This window comes from Penicillium psychrosexuale (assembly GCF_028828465.1).
Source record: "Penicillium psychrosexuale strain IBT 29551 chromosome Unknown utg000004l, whole genome shotgun sequence".
Classification (NCBI taxonomy): Eukaryota; Fungi; Ascomycota; class Eurotiomycetes; order Eurotiales; family Aspergillaceae; genus Penicillium; species Penicillium psychrosexuale.
Window position 1 is genome coordinate 5,174,893 of NW_026643189.1, and position 11,096 is coordinate 5,185,988.

The following is an 11,096-nucleotide window of genomic DNA, read 5'->3' on the forward strand; positions in this document are numbered from 1 at the left end:
CCCCTCCGACTCAATCAAGGATATCTTTGATCATGCGAGTAATATGGCTGGCCTTCGCGGTGGTTGCCGTAGCGCGACAGGCCCATGTCGGGTCGAATGGAATCATCCAGGGCCATGAGGCATCAAAGAATCCAGGGGTCACGGAATGGCTCGGAGTTCCCTACGCGCAGCCGCCGGTCGAACAATTGCGATTCGCACCGCCCCAACCTTACACGCCCAGGGGTGCTCACATCGCCTCAGAATATGTATGGTCTCAACTTATCCCTTACACCCGAAGTGCATGAAATGTATGAATGTCTGACATGAACGTAACATAGGGAAAGTGAGTGCTATTTGTGGTGATTATATTCTACTTTCTTTAACAGCAATCTACAGAGACTGCGTGTACTCGGTGTCGAAGCTGGTCGACTATCCCGACAAAACTCCGCAATTTGACAGCATCTTCGAGGCCTTCGCGGCTATTAATAACAACACTCAAAGTGAAGACTGCTTGACTCTGAATATTTGGTCAAAGCCAGACTCAAATCAACTCAAGCCCGTCTATGTTCATTTTTACGGTGGTAGTAAGTTTTTGCTACTTATTTTCAATGTCTTGTTTCTGATCCATGATATAGGATGGACAAGTGGCACGACCGATACTCCTTTTTATTATGGAGGCGGATTTGCTGATACTGAGGATGTAATCGTTGTGACGGTCAACTACCGCATGAACATATTCGGGTTTCCTGGTCTGCCTGGACACCCTCCTAATCTTGGTCTACTAGACCAACGTTTAGCCGTTGAATGGGTGAAGCAAAATATTCATGGATTCGGGGGCGATCCCAACCGCATCATTATATCTGGCCAGTCTTGCGGAAGTGCTTCCGTTGATTATTGGGCATACGCCTACGAGTCCGAACCCCTAGTTACCGGTTTGATCTCGCATTCCGGCACAGCTCTCAGCTTCCCAACAAATAATAGAACAACTGCAGCGGAGCATTGGTATACTGTGTCTGCCCAATTGGGCTGTGGGTCTTCAGGGGATGTCCTGCCGTGCATGAGAAAGCAGAATGCGAGCGCCATTCTCGCCGCTGCTAGTGCAGTGAAGGTTCCGACTACAAACCCTGCGAGGAAATCCCCGGCTTTCCAGCCCACTATGGACGACGTGACTGTTTTTGAGAATTACACTCTTCTTTCGCAGCAAGGAAAATTCGCCCGCATCGTGAGTGGGCTCTCCTACATCTCAAATATAGTCGATGGGTCAATGTAGCTACTAACCATATTCTCCAACAGCCCTACTTGGTCGGGCACAACGCCAATGAAGCGGGATTCTACAAGATTGCGACCTACGCCCAGGGATCGACGCTGACAGACGAGCAGTGGGATGATTTCAACATGCAAACATTCTTCTGCCCATCCAATCTCGAAGCAGCACACCGAAGTCGTCGACATACACCAGTTTGGCGCTTTCAATACAACGCGGATTGGGAGAATACCCGTCTTTACCCTACTAGTGGAGCATACCATGGCGTCGAATTTAACATGATTTTCGGAGAATCTGCTGAGATTACTGGGATTGCTGAGTCTGATGCGCAGCGCCAGCTGCGGGTTCAGATGCGATCCGCCTGGGGCTCATTCATCGCTGATCCCCAACACGGACTGGAAGCCCTGGGATGGCCCAGTTATGATCCTGAAGGTGAGTCCACACTGTTTCGATCGAGATGATTTGTTTCTTAACATTTTTAGCTTCGACACTTGTTGAAATCGGTCTCGATAATCATCCCAGCATGTCTTTTGTAGGCACGAAAAACTCCGCTCAGCGGTGTGCAGCTTTGCTGGCGCAAATATGAGTATTGCTTGTGCCAGGTGCTTTCATACCTGCCAGTGACCAAGAAGTGGCGGAGGTTATACATACGCATTGAGGTAGTGTCTTTACCTGCGGTCAAAAAGTGGCAAGAAATGAGCACTACAATGGAAAGGAGGAGGTTCCGAGTGATATTATTTGGCCCATCGTACATATGTAGGCCGTCCTTTTGTTAGCATATAGGCGTTGTATGTTTCCATCTCCGCTTGTTTTTAAGCTTGCCACCGGGGTGGATACATGATCCCAGCCAATACAATCGAATGCAATCGGATAAGTCAGCTACATGTACACTTTATGTACGTTGTAGACTAGGATAATAAAGTGATAGTAGGATAAACATATCAAAAACGCTATGTAAAGTCGACACCATGAATGGTTCAAACGCCAAGGCCAAGCCCGCAGTGCTAAGAAAAGAAAACATGGAAAGATTGATAGTCAAGCAAATCGATCACCGGTCAAAGATAGCCTTCATATCCGCACAGGCATCGCGGTATAAAAGGTCCACGCGATTTTGGTCCCGCCACGGGTTAGGTGACTTATCCCACGCATGTCGGGCTTTCTCAATAAGCATAGCCCGAGGACGTTTACCGAGGCTCTCTAATCGGCGAACGAAAGATTGACCCTCCTTCATCAACATATCCCACTCGCAAATAAAGAAAAAGACGTCGCGGGGAAGAGCTTCAGACAGGATACGGTCAGACGCGTGGATGGGAGATGCGTAGGGGGATATGCGTTCGTCCAAATCAGGAAGATAGGCCTCATCAAAGAGTGTGGTGAAAAATGCAGGGAGAGTCTTGTCCGGCATCAGACTCATAGCGCGACGGTGATCACGAGATTCTTCAAAGTCCAGAATCGGATACCAAGAGAACAACGCAACGATGTTGAGGTCGCCGACCTGACTGAGCAGATTTTGTGTGGATTCCGCTCGACCCAAATGTTCTTTTACTTCGGTGGATATTCTGCCACGCAGTCGCAACGGCACCGTGACAGCCAGGTTGCCGCCTGCCGAGAACCCGCTCAACGCCACTCGGCTCACATCCAATCCCAGTTCACTGGCATGTGTTGCCAGGTACAGTAGGGCCTCGACTCCGTCGTCTACTGCCGCGGGAAAAGGGTGTTCGGGGGCTCGCCGGTAGCCGACACTCACCATCACGGCCCCGGTATCCTCCAGCACCATTTTCGCCCAGCGAGAATCATCGGTAGCGGCACCAAGTGTGAAACCCCCTCCGTGGAAGTTAACAGCGACGGGGAAGCGATGGCCTAGCCTTCGCTGCTCTGGATAATCCGGTGGACAGTAAAAGTGGAGGACGACCGGATGGCAATGGGAGTCGGATATCACGGTACGGGTGAATAACGGTCGGGGTGGGCGCGGACCAATCTCGTGCAAGAACATGCCAATGCGCATCAGGAACCGCCAAAATATGGCCTGTACATACAGCCACCAACGAGACGAAGCCATGATGCTGTAGTGAAAAGTAATGGATTCAATCTACTGGTCTGGCATACGCATCGGAGGGGCCCGGAAGCCGGCGGTGATAAGAAGATAAGACGGGCAGACGGGAAGACCAGACGAGATATCTGACATTGACCGAAGAACGAAGAACAAAACAGCCAAATGATACTAACGAGGGAAATAACAATAACGAGAGAGAAACCGTTGGAGTAATAGGGAAACAAAGTCGTAAGTTCAAAGCAATGGCCAGTTCTCCCCAGGGACCACCAGGGCCCCATACCAAGAAAATCTGGATTCCTTGGTTTCGGATGATGTCATCACACCTTTTCCAGCCCTGTGGCCGTGTGCAGGTTTTATAAGTTTGGAAATTTACGTGTCTGTTTTGATTGACTCTAGTTCTTTCAATTCTTGGCCTGTCATTGTATTTGACTCAATTTGTTCTAATTCATTTGCGCGTTGCCTGTTTTGCTGTCGGACTCTTTACCCTCTAGGGCTTCCCAGGGTTGAAATATTTGAAATCGCCCGTTCCGGCGCAACCCCCCCCCCCACCTTTCCCTTATATATACAAAGTCCCGAGGTCCCTCCTCTTTCTCTTTTTTCTTCTCCCCCCTCCCTTCATAAACTTAGCACATTATGTCGATTAAACGTGCCCTCTCCAAGGCCATTAGAGGACACTTGGGAAATGAGGATGACTCCTCCGGTTCCAACGTTCGCTCTGCTCTGCCATCAAAAGTTCGTACCTCGACAGATCGGTCCGGTTCTCCTACCGCATCCCCTCGTCGCAGCATCATTGGCAACTTCCTCCGTGATAAGAATGAGTATATCTCTTCGTCTGATGATGTCTCCGACGACTCTTCTACCGGTGCCTTGAGCAAAAACCAACAGAAGCGGTTGGTGCGTCAGCACCGTCGCAGCGAGCGCAGTCGTCTCAGCGAGGAAATGTTCTCCGAGACCGACCATCGCCGCAAGGAAGAGGAAATTGCCAAATCCACAGCCGAGGAGACGCCAGAAATGAAAGCGCGTTATGGCGAGCTTCCTTTAATGCAGTCGTCCGTTCGAACACGAGAAGTGCGGACTCGGCTCGATGACATAAGTCTTGCCATGGAGGGACAGAAAGTGTTTTTCAGCGTACGACTGCACGTCATCCGTCGAATGAGTGCCAAACTAGTGTTCCTGGTATTCCGTCAACAGCTAGGTACCTTCCAAGGTGTTTTGCATGAGCGGGAGGGAGCAATCTCTCTCGCCATGGTCCAGTGGGTGGAGCACCTCCGGGTGGGCTCTTTTGTGACAGTCCGCGGCACTGTTCAGAAACCGGAGGTTCCAGTGTTGGGCTGCTCAGTTCATGATGTCGAGCTGGCCATTGACTCGGTTCACCTCCAAGTTCGCCGCGAGGAGCCTGTCCCCTTCAGTGTTTACGAGGCAGAGATTCGGACCACCGAAGAAGAAAAGATCGAGGGCCGCCGCAACCACATCCCTGACCGGACACGTTTGGCCAACCGGATCCTCGACCTTCGCACATCAACCTCGCAATCCATCTTCCGTCTTCAGTCCGTGACATGCAATCTTTTCCGTACTTCCCTTGACGACCGCGGCTTTATCGAAATCCATACCCCGAAATTGCAAGGCGCTGCTACCGAGTCTGGATCGAGTGTCTTCGAAGTCAACTATTTCGGTCGCCCTGCGTTCCTCGCTCAGTCTCCTCAATTGGCGAAGCAGATGGCTATCGCTTCTGATTTCGGCCGCGTCTACGAGATTGGTGCTGTGTTCCGTGCCGAAAATTCCAATACCCACCGTCATCTTACAGAATATACTGGATTGGATCTTGAGATGGCTATTGATGAGCACTACCATGAGATGCTTGAGACACTTGATGCTGTGATTAAGAATATCCTCACGGGCATCTACACCAAATACCGCCGCGAAATTGATCTCATCAAGTACCAGTTCCCCTCTGAAGATGTCGTATGGCTGGAAAAGACGCCGATCATTCGTTTTACCGATGGTATCAAGATGCTGAACGACTCGGGCTGGTTGAATGAAGAGGGCAAGCCGCTACCTTTCGACGAGGACTTGGGTACCCGTGATGAGATTCACCTGGGTGAGCTTGTCAAGGAGAAATACGGCACTGATTACTATGTCCTCGACAAATTTCCTCGCGGTGCACGTCCCTTCTACACGATGCCCGACGTCGATGACGACAACTACACGAACTCATTTGACATGTTCATTCGTGGGCAAGAGATTGTCTCGGGTGGTCAACGTATCCACGATCCCCACATGCTGGAGGAAAACATGCGTCGTGTGGGCATTAACCCGGATGATATGGAAGATTATCTTGAGGGCTTCCGCTGGGGTGCACCTCCCCACGCGGGCGCCGGAGTTGGTCTGGAACGTATCATGATGCTTATCCTCAAACTGGGCAACATCCGGCTGACGTCAATGTTCCCTCGCGACCCCAAGAGTTTGCCAGCAAAGCCTGTCTCTGAAAACCTCCGCCACCCAGAATCATCGACCATCGAACCGCCGTGGCACCATGAGCACAAGGCTCGGACAGCTTCGGACGTCAGTGAGCTACAGCCTCTGGAACATCTGGTCGCTAACTACGGCGATGCTACATCAACCTCCTGGTTTGATGAACGCTTCAAGATCTGGCGTGACATGGCTACTGGTGCAGCTGTCGCCTACGTGCCTAGCTCCTCCAACTATGCGATCATTCCCGGTAACCCAGCCTGTGATCCCAAGCAGTACACACGCACAATTACACAATTCTTGCAGTGGCTACGCCGCGAGACCAAGTATAAGCCCGTATGGATCCTCTGCTCGCCTGAAATCGAGACTATTCTTGGCGAACGACTAGGCTGGCGCAGTTTGTCTTGTATCGCCGAAGAGCGCATTGACCCATCGCGCAACCTAGCCGCTTCCGACGGCGAAATTGCACGTAAGCTGCGTCGCGCCGAAACCGAGAACGTTAAGCTAGTCACTATGAACCAAGGCGAGATGGTTCCAGACGACATCCGCAAGAAGATTGACGATCGTATTACCGAGTGGCTGTCCAATCGCAAGGGCGCGCAAGTGCACCTGTCCCAGATTCGCCCATGGTGCGACTTCGAGCACCGTTGGTACTTCTACGCTCTGGACAGGAATGGCGTCGTTTGCGCCTTCGTCGCTTTGGCAATGCTATCTCCTGCCCATGGTATGCAAGTGAAGTACAGTCTCGATTTCCCCGGCGCACCGAGCGGTACTATCGAATACATTGTCACGCATGCAATCCAGACCGCCGCTAAGAGTGGCGTCAAAGGCCTTACATTTGGCGCTGGCGCCACTGCCCAGTTCACCGCAGGTCACAACTTGCAGGGAACCAAGGTCAAGATGTTGGAGCACACCTACGAAGCCCTCGCTAAACAGTTCCATCTTGTGCGCAAGAGTGAATTCCGTGCTAAGCTCGGCGCCACCGAGGACCCGCTCTACATTTCCTACCCGTCCCACGGCCTGGGCTCTAGGGGTATCCGCGCGATCCTCAACTTCTTCGAAGATTAAGCTTAAGATTAAGCTACGTTATTTGTATCAATGGCTGAGCCATTCATGGAGCTACGATTTAACGGGAGTTTGTGATCTTGTCCTTTGATCTAGATGAGCGTGGACTTATCTTGAATAGACTGGCATACGTGCCAATCAGGTTCTTGGAGACGCATATAAAGAGGAAAGAAACGGGGGAGACTCGATTGGCCCTATACGTTGGTTCCTGCTGCGTTAACCTTTGGTTTTCTTTTTGCTTTACCCTTATCCCTGTTGCGTCTCATATACATTGCTTATATCTTTGGCTTTTCCCCTTGAATTCCCCATTGCCCTTGCTCATCCTGTATCCAAGCACACCTCCTACATATTTGACTTTGCGACCTCGACATTTAATTGTTCCTGTTATGTTATCTGAATTTTGCCTTTCACGTCTATGTCATTTGACCTTGTCTATAGTTTTACTCTGGCTACAAAATCTTGCCCTTGTAACTAATGATAATGTAGAGTCCATGTTAGTACTTCTATAAGATATTTACCTAAATGATATTGGCTGCTCTCTGCATAACTCGGCTCCCATTCATTCCTCGTCGGTTTTATTAATAACCTTCGTTGTCATAATTGCCTACCATTTTCGTGGACGCCATGAAGATTTCCCAGAAGAGGACCACGTTAGATCTCAGGAACAAAGAAATATATTTCAGTTATTTTCTTTCCTCGGTTCATAGATACTTTGATCGTACATCTCCAAAACAAACACACAACCTTGGAAACCACCCCAATCTCATTTCTTCTTCATCTCTTCCAAAACACTTTGCCTCCTAGCATCATCCACAGCCCTCCCAACCTCCTTCACAATCCACCTCCCCAGCACTGCCGCGAGAACAGCAACAAGTACAATCCACCCAGCAGTCGGCACCAACGAGCGCGGGAAAACATTAAACAAGAATGGATCAAGAATCAAGTCCACCGCCACGGGTGGGACATTCTGCATCAATGCCTGATCTGTACTGAAGTAATCTGCTGCGGCGTGCACATGCAGAAACAGAACCGAGTCACTTGTCGGCACAGGGTCGAACACATCTTTGCCACCGCGTGCATTGGCGCTGTGCGGGATGACATTTTCTTGGATTGTGTCTGCTGCTGCGAGTCGGGCTGCTGTGTACATGCTCAGGGAAGACAGGAGGTTTTTGTCTTCGATTGTTTTTGAGAGCGGGTAGGTGGTGAGGGTGAATGTTGTTGGTTGCTAGGGGTTTGTTAGTTGTGTTTATATACGGTGATGTGTATTATATGTAAAAAGACGACGAGAGAGAGGGTGGATTAGTGGGTGGTCTTACTGTGGCTAGCCAGCACACTCGTACTTCATACCGCTGGCCCGGGTTCAGGTTTTCAAGGAAGAACCACGAGTCTGTGCCATAGGGGGCCGCGGCCGTTGGGAATGAGGCATTGAGCTGGGTTCGCACCACGGGTTTCTGTGGTGAGAGACGCTCGAGACCTAGGTCGTCGAGGTCTGGCTGCTCGGAAGGGACGATTGCTGGTATTGGGGCTAGAAAGATAGTCTTTTCCACATTTGCTTGCGCTACTGCTGTGAAGAGCGGGAGGATGAGTCCCAGAGTGGGAATAAGTTTGATATGCATGATGAGAGACTTGATGTTCTGCTCTGTAATATAGGGAGAATTTTAGGTGAACGAGATGATGTTCTAGTGATGTCTTACTTCTCGGCCCATGACGAGACTCGGGCAGTTTTTGACAATTGTAGTGCTAAGAGTTCAATTAGCATTCAAAAGTTGAACGTGCAATGTTGGAATGTATATACAGTACCGAGGTGTGTGTCTTAGTACTTTGACTATAATGGTCGAATGGTGGTTCGAGGTGGTTCCCCCTAGTGGATCCTAAATCGATAGCTTCAACACCGTCAGACCACACACCCTTGAGGAGTTTCCCTGGGCACTTCACTGGACAAATTTGACGAACTTCGAGTGCCGAATTATCTTAACTATTCAAGCTTGAATTGCATTCTTTTTTTAATATCCACATGTCACAAGGTACTAATGATATCACGTGGCATCACGAGATCACTACGAGGCGGTCAGTAGCCGCTACTCCTCACCGGGGAGGAGCCAATCAAATTGCCCGACGCGACCCAACGAACGGATCAACAACGAACTTCCCCCTGTACAGCACAGACGCCTCCTCCTCCACAACATTTCTGGTCAACTTTGTTTTCCTTTCCATCTTCTCGTCCATTCCTCCATTCTTCAGGTACGAAGCCCAACCCCGCCCCCTTCCATCGTGCATCTTCGTATTCGAGCCTAACTGAGAGTTCCAGACCGTCGCGTTTGTTGTTTGGGTTTCACTTTCCCCTCCTGATTTTTTAGCCTGAAAAAACATCGACTCGATCACAATGAGAGAGATTATCAGTTTGAACGGTATGTCGACATCGTCCATCGAGTCTACTCGTCAGACTTGATATGTCTTCTTCGATGAATGCGCTGACGTTCTCTACAGTCGGCCAAGCCGGTTGCCAGATCGCCAACTCCTGCTGGGAGGTAACTATCCACAACCCATCGAGGAACAAGTATTCGGTAAACTAACAGCATTGATTTTCTAGCTGTACTGTCTGGAGCACGGTATCCAGGTGCGTTGGAATTCCAAACCCATGATGGCGCCCAATCTTGACTCGGGCACCCGTACCCCCTATTTTCTTGCCGAGAGGTAAACACTCGTGACTAACATGGATAATAGCCCGATGGATTCCTCACTGAGGAGCGCAAGAAGGCCGACCCCGACCACGGATTCAGCACTTTCTTCTCTGAGACTGGTAGGAAAACCCTGATTTTTTTTTCAATGTTCCCCCGCCTTGATGTGCAAAATTGCAAAGCACAGCTTCCTAACATTCTTTCTCCCCCGCTTCACAGGTCAGGGCAAGTACGTTCCCCGTACCATCTACGCCGATCTCGAGCCCAATGTCGTGGATGAGGTCCGTACCGGTACCTACCGTTCGCTCTTCCACCCCGAACAGATGATCACTGGTAAGGAGGATGCTTCCAACAACTACGCCCGTGGTCACTACACCGTGGGTAAGGAGATGATCGATGAGGTTCTCGACCGTGTGCGTCGTGTTGCCGATGCTTGTGCTGGTCTCCAAGGTTTCTTGGTCTTCCACTCCTTCGGTGGTGGTACCGGTTCCGGTTTCGGTGCTCTCCTGATGGAGCGTCTGTCCGTCGACTACGGCAAGAAGTCCAAGCTGGAGTTCTGTGTCTACCCTGCTCCCCAGAACGCCACTGCCGTTGTTGAGCCCTACAACTCCATCCTCACTACTCACACCACCCTGGAGCACTCCGACTGCTCCTTCATGGTCGACAACGAGGCTATCTACGACATCTGCCGCCGCAACCTCGGTATTGAGCGCCCCAGCTACGAGAACCTGAACCGCCTTATCGCTCAGGTTGTTTCCTCTATCACTGCTTCCCTGCGCTTCGACGGTTCCCTCAACGTCGACTTGAACGAGTTCCAGACTAACTTGGTGCCTTACCCCCGTATCCACTTCCCTCTGGTCGCCTACTCTCCCATCATCTCCTCCGACAAGGCCGCCCACGAGGCTCACTCTGTCACCGAGATCACCTCCAACTGCTTCGAGCCCAACAACCAGATGGTCAAGTGTGACCCCCGCAACGGCAAGTACATGGCTACCTGTCTGCTTTACCGTGGTGATGTTGTCCCCAAGGACGCCCACAGTGCCGTCGCCACTCTCAAGACCAAGCGCACCATTCAATTCGTCGACTGGTGCCCTACTGGCTTCAAGCTCGGTATCTGCTACCAGCCTCCCATGCAGGTCCCCAACGGCGATCTTGCCAACCTCAGCCGTGCTGTGTAAGTTTTCTTTTTGATTCTTTCGGGTCTTGAACCCTGATTAAAAATTCGATGCTAATTATAATATAGCTGCATGCTGTCCAACACTACCGCCATTGCCGAGGCCTGGTCCGCTCTCGACCACAAGTTCGATCTCATGTACTCCAAGCGTGCCTTCGTTCACTGGTACGTTGGTGAGGGTATGGAGGAGGGTGAGTTCTCTGAGGCTCGTGAGGATCTCGCTGCTCTCGAGCGTGATTACGAGGAGGTCGCCTCCGACTCCATCGAGGGTGATGAGGAGTTGGAGCCCGAGTACTAGATTAGCCATGTTATTTGACCGGTCTTCGGACTCTTGGTTGTTTCACTTCTACGGGTTGGCTTGGGGACCAACGCGAGTCTGGAGGTTCGGTTTTCATGCGTGTATCGGGCTTCTTG

At 50.8% G+C, this 11,096-nt stretch overlaps 6 protein-coding genes across 6 annotated transcripts; 4 read left to right on the forward strand and 2 right to left on the reverse strand.

Annotated features, from left to right (window-relative positions):
* Positions 1-32: 32 nt before the first annotated feature.
* Positions 33-1,829, forward strand: N7518_007857 (CAZyme family CE10; the record flags this gene model as incomplete). Its single annotated transcript, XM_057188784.1, has 6 exons — positions 33-245; positions 318-322; positions 376-563; positions 615-1,201; positions 1,273-1,675; positions 1,726-1,829. The coding sequence occupies 6 exons, from the start codon at positions 33-35 to the stop codon at positions 1,827-1,829; spliced, it is 1,500 nt and encodes a 499-aa protein (XP_057040487.1).
* Positions 1,830-2,291: 462 nt separating this feature from the next.
* On the reverse strand, positions 2,292-3,302 carry N7518_007858 (alpha/beta hydrolase; the record flags this gene model as incomplete). Its single annotated transcript, XM_057188785.1, has 1 exon — positions 2,292-3,302. One exon carries the CDS (start codon positions 3,300-3,302, stop codon positions 2,292-2,294), a length of 1,011 nt encoding a protein of 336 aa, XP_057040488.1.
* Positions 3,303-3,929: 627 nt separating this feature from the next.
* Positions 3,930-6,833, forward strand: erdS (aspartyl-tRNA synthetase, cytoplasmic; the record flags this gene model as incomplete). The annotated part of the gene is made up of 1 exon (XM_057188786.1): positions 3,930-6,833. The coding sequence occupies one exon, from the start codon at positions 3,930-3,932 to the stop codon at positions 6,831-6,833; it is 2,904 nt and encodes a 967-aa protein (XP_057040489.1).
* A 760-nt stretch (positions 6,834-7,593) lies between these two features.
* On the reverse strand, positions 7,594-8,446 carry N7518_007860 (uncharacterized protein; the record flags this gene model as incomplete). Its single annotated transcript, XM_057188787.1, has 2 exons — positions 7,594-8,055; positions 8,147-8,446. 2 exons carry the CDS (start codon positions 8,444-8,446, stop codon positions 7,594-7,596), a joined length of 762 nt encoding a protein of 253 aa, XP_057040490.1.
* A 398-nt stretch (positions 8,447-8,844) lies between these two features.
* Positions 8,845-9,187, forward strand: N7518_007861 (uncharacterized protein; the record flags this gene model as incomplete). The annotated part of the gene is made up of 2 exons (XM_057188788.1): positions 8,845-9,071; positions 9,139-9,187. 2 exons carry the CDS (start codon positions 8,845-8,847, stop codon positions 9,185-9,187), a joined length of 276 nt encoding a protein of 91 aa, XP_057040491.1.
* A 26-nt stretch (positions 9,188-9,213) lies between these two features.
* N7518_007862 (tubulin alpha chain) lies at positions 9,214-10,980 on the forward strand (the record flags this gene model as incomplete). Its single annotated transcript, XM_057188789.1, has 6 exons — positions 9,214-9,238; positions 9,318-9,358; positions 9,421-9,447; positions 9,555-9,630; positions 9,728-10,682; positions 10,752-10,980. The coding sequence occupies 6 exons, from the start codon at positions 9,214-9,216 to the stop codon at positions 10,978-10,980; spliced, it is 1,353 nt and encodes a 450-aa protein (XP_057040492.1).
* Between the last annotated feature and the right edge of the window lie 116 nt (positions 10,981-11,096).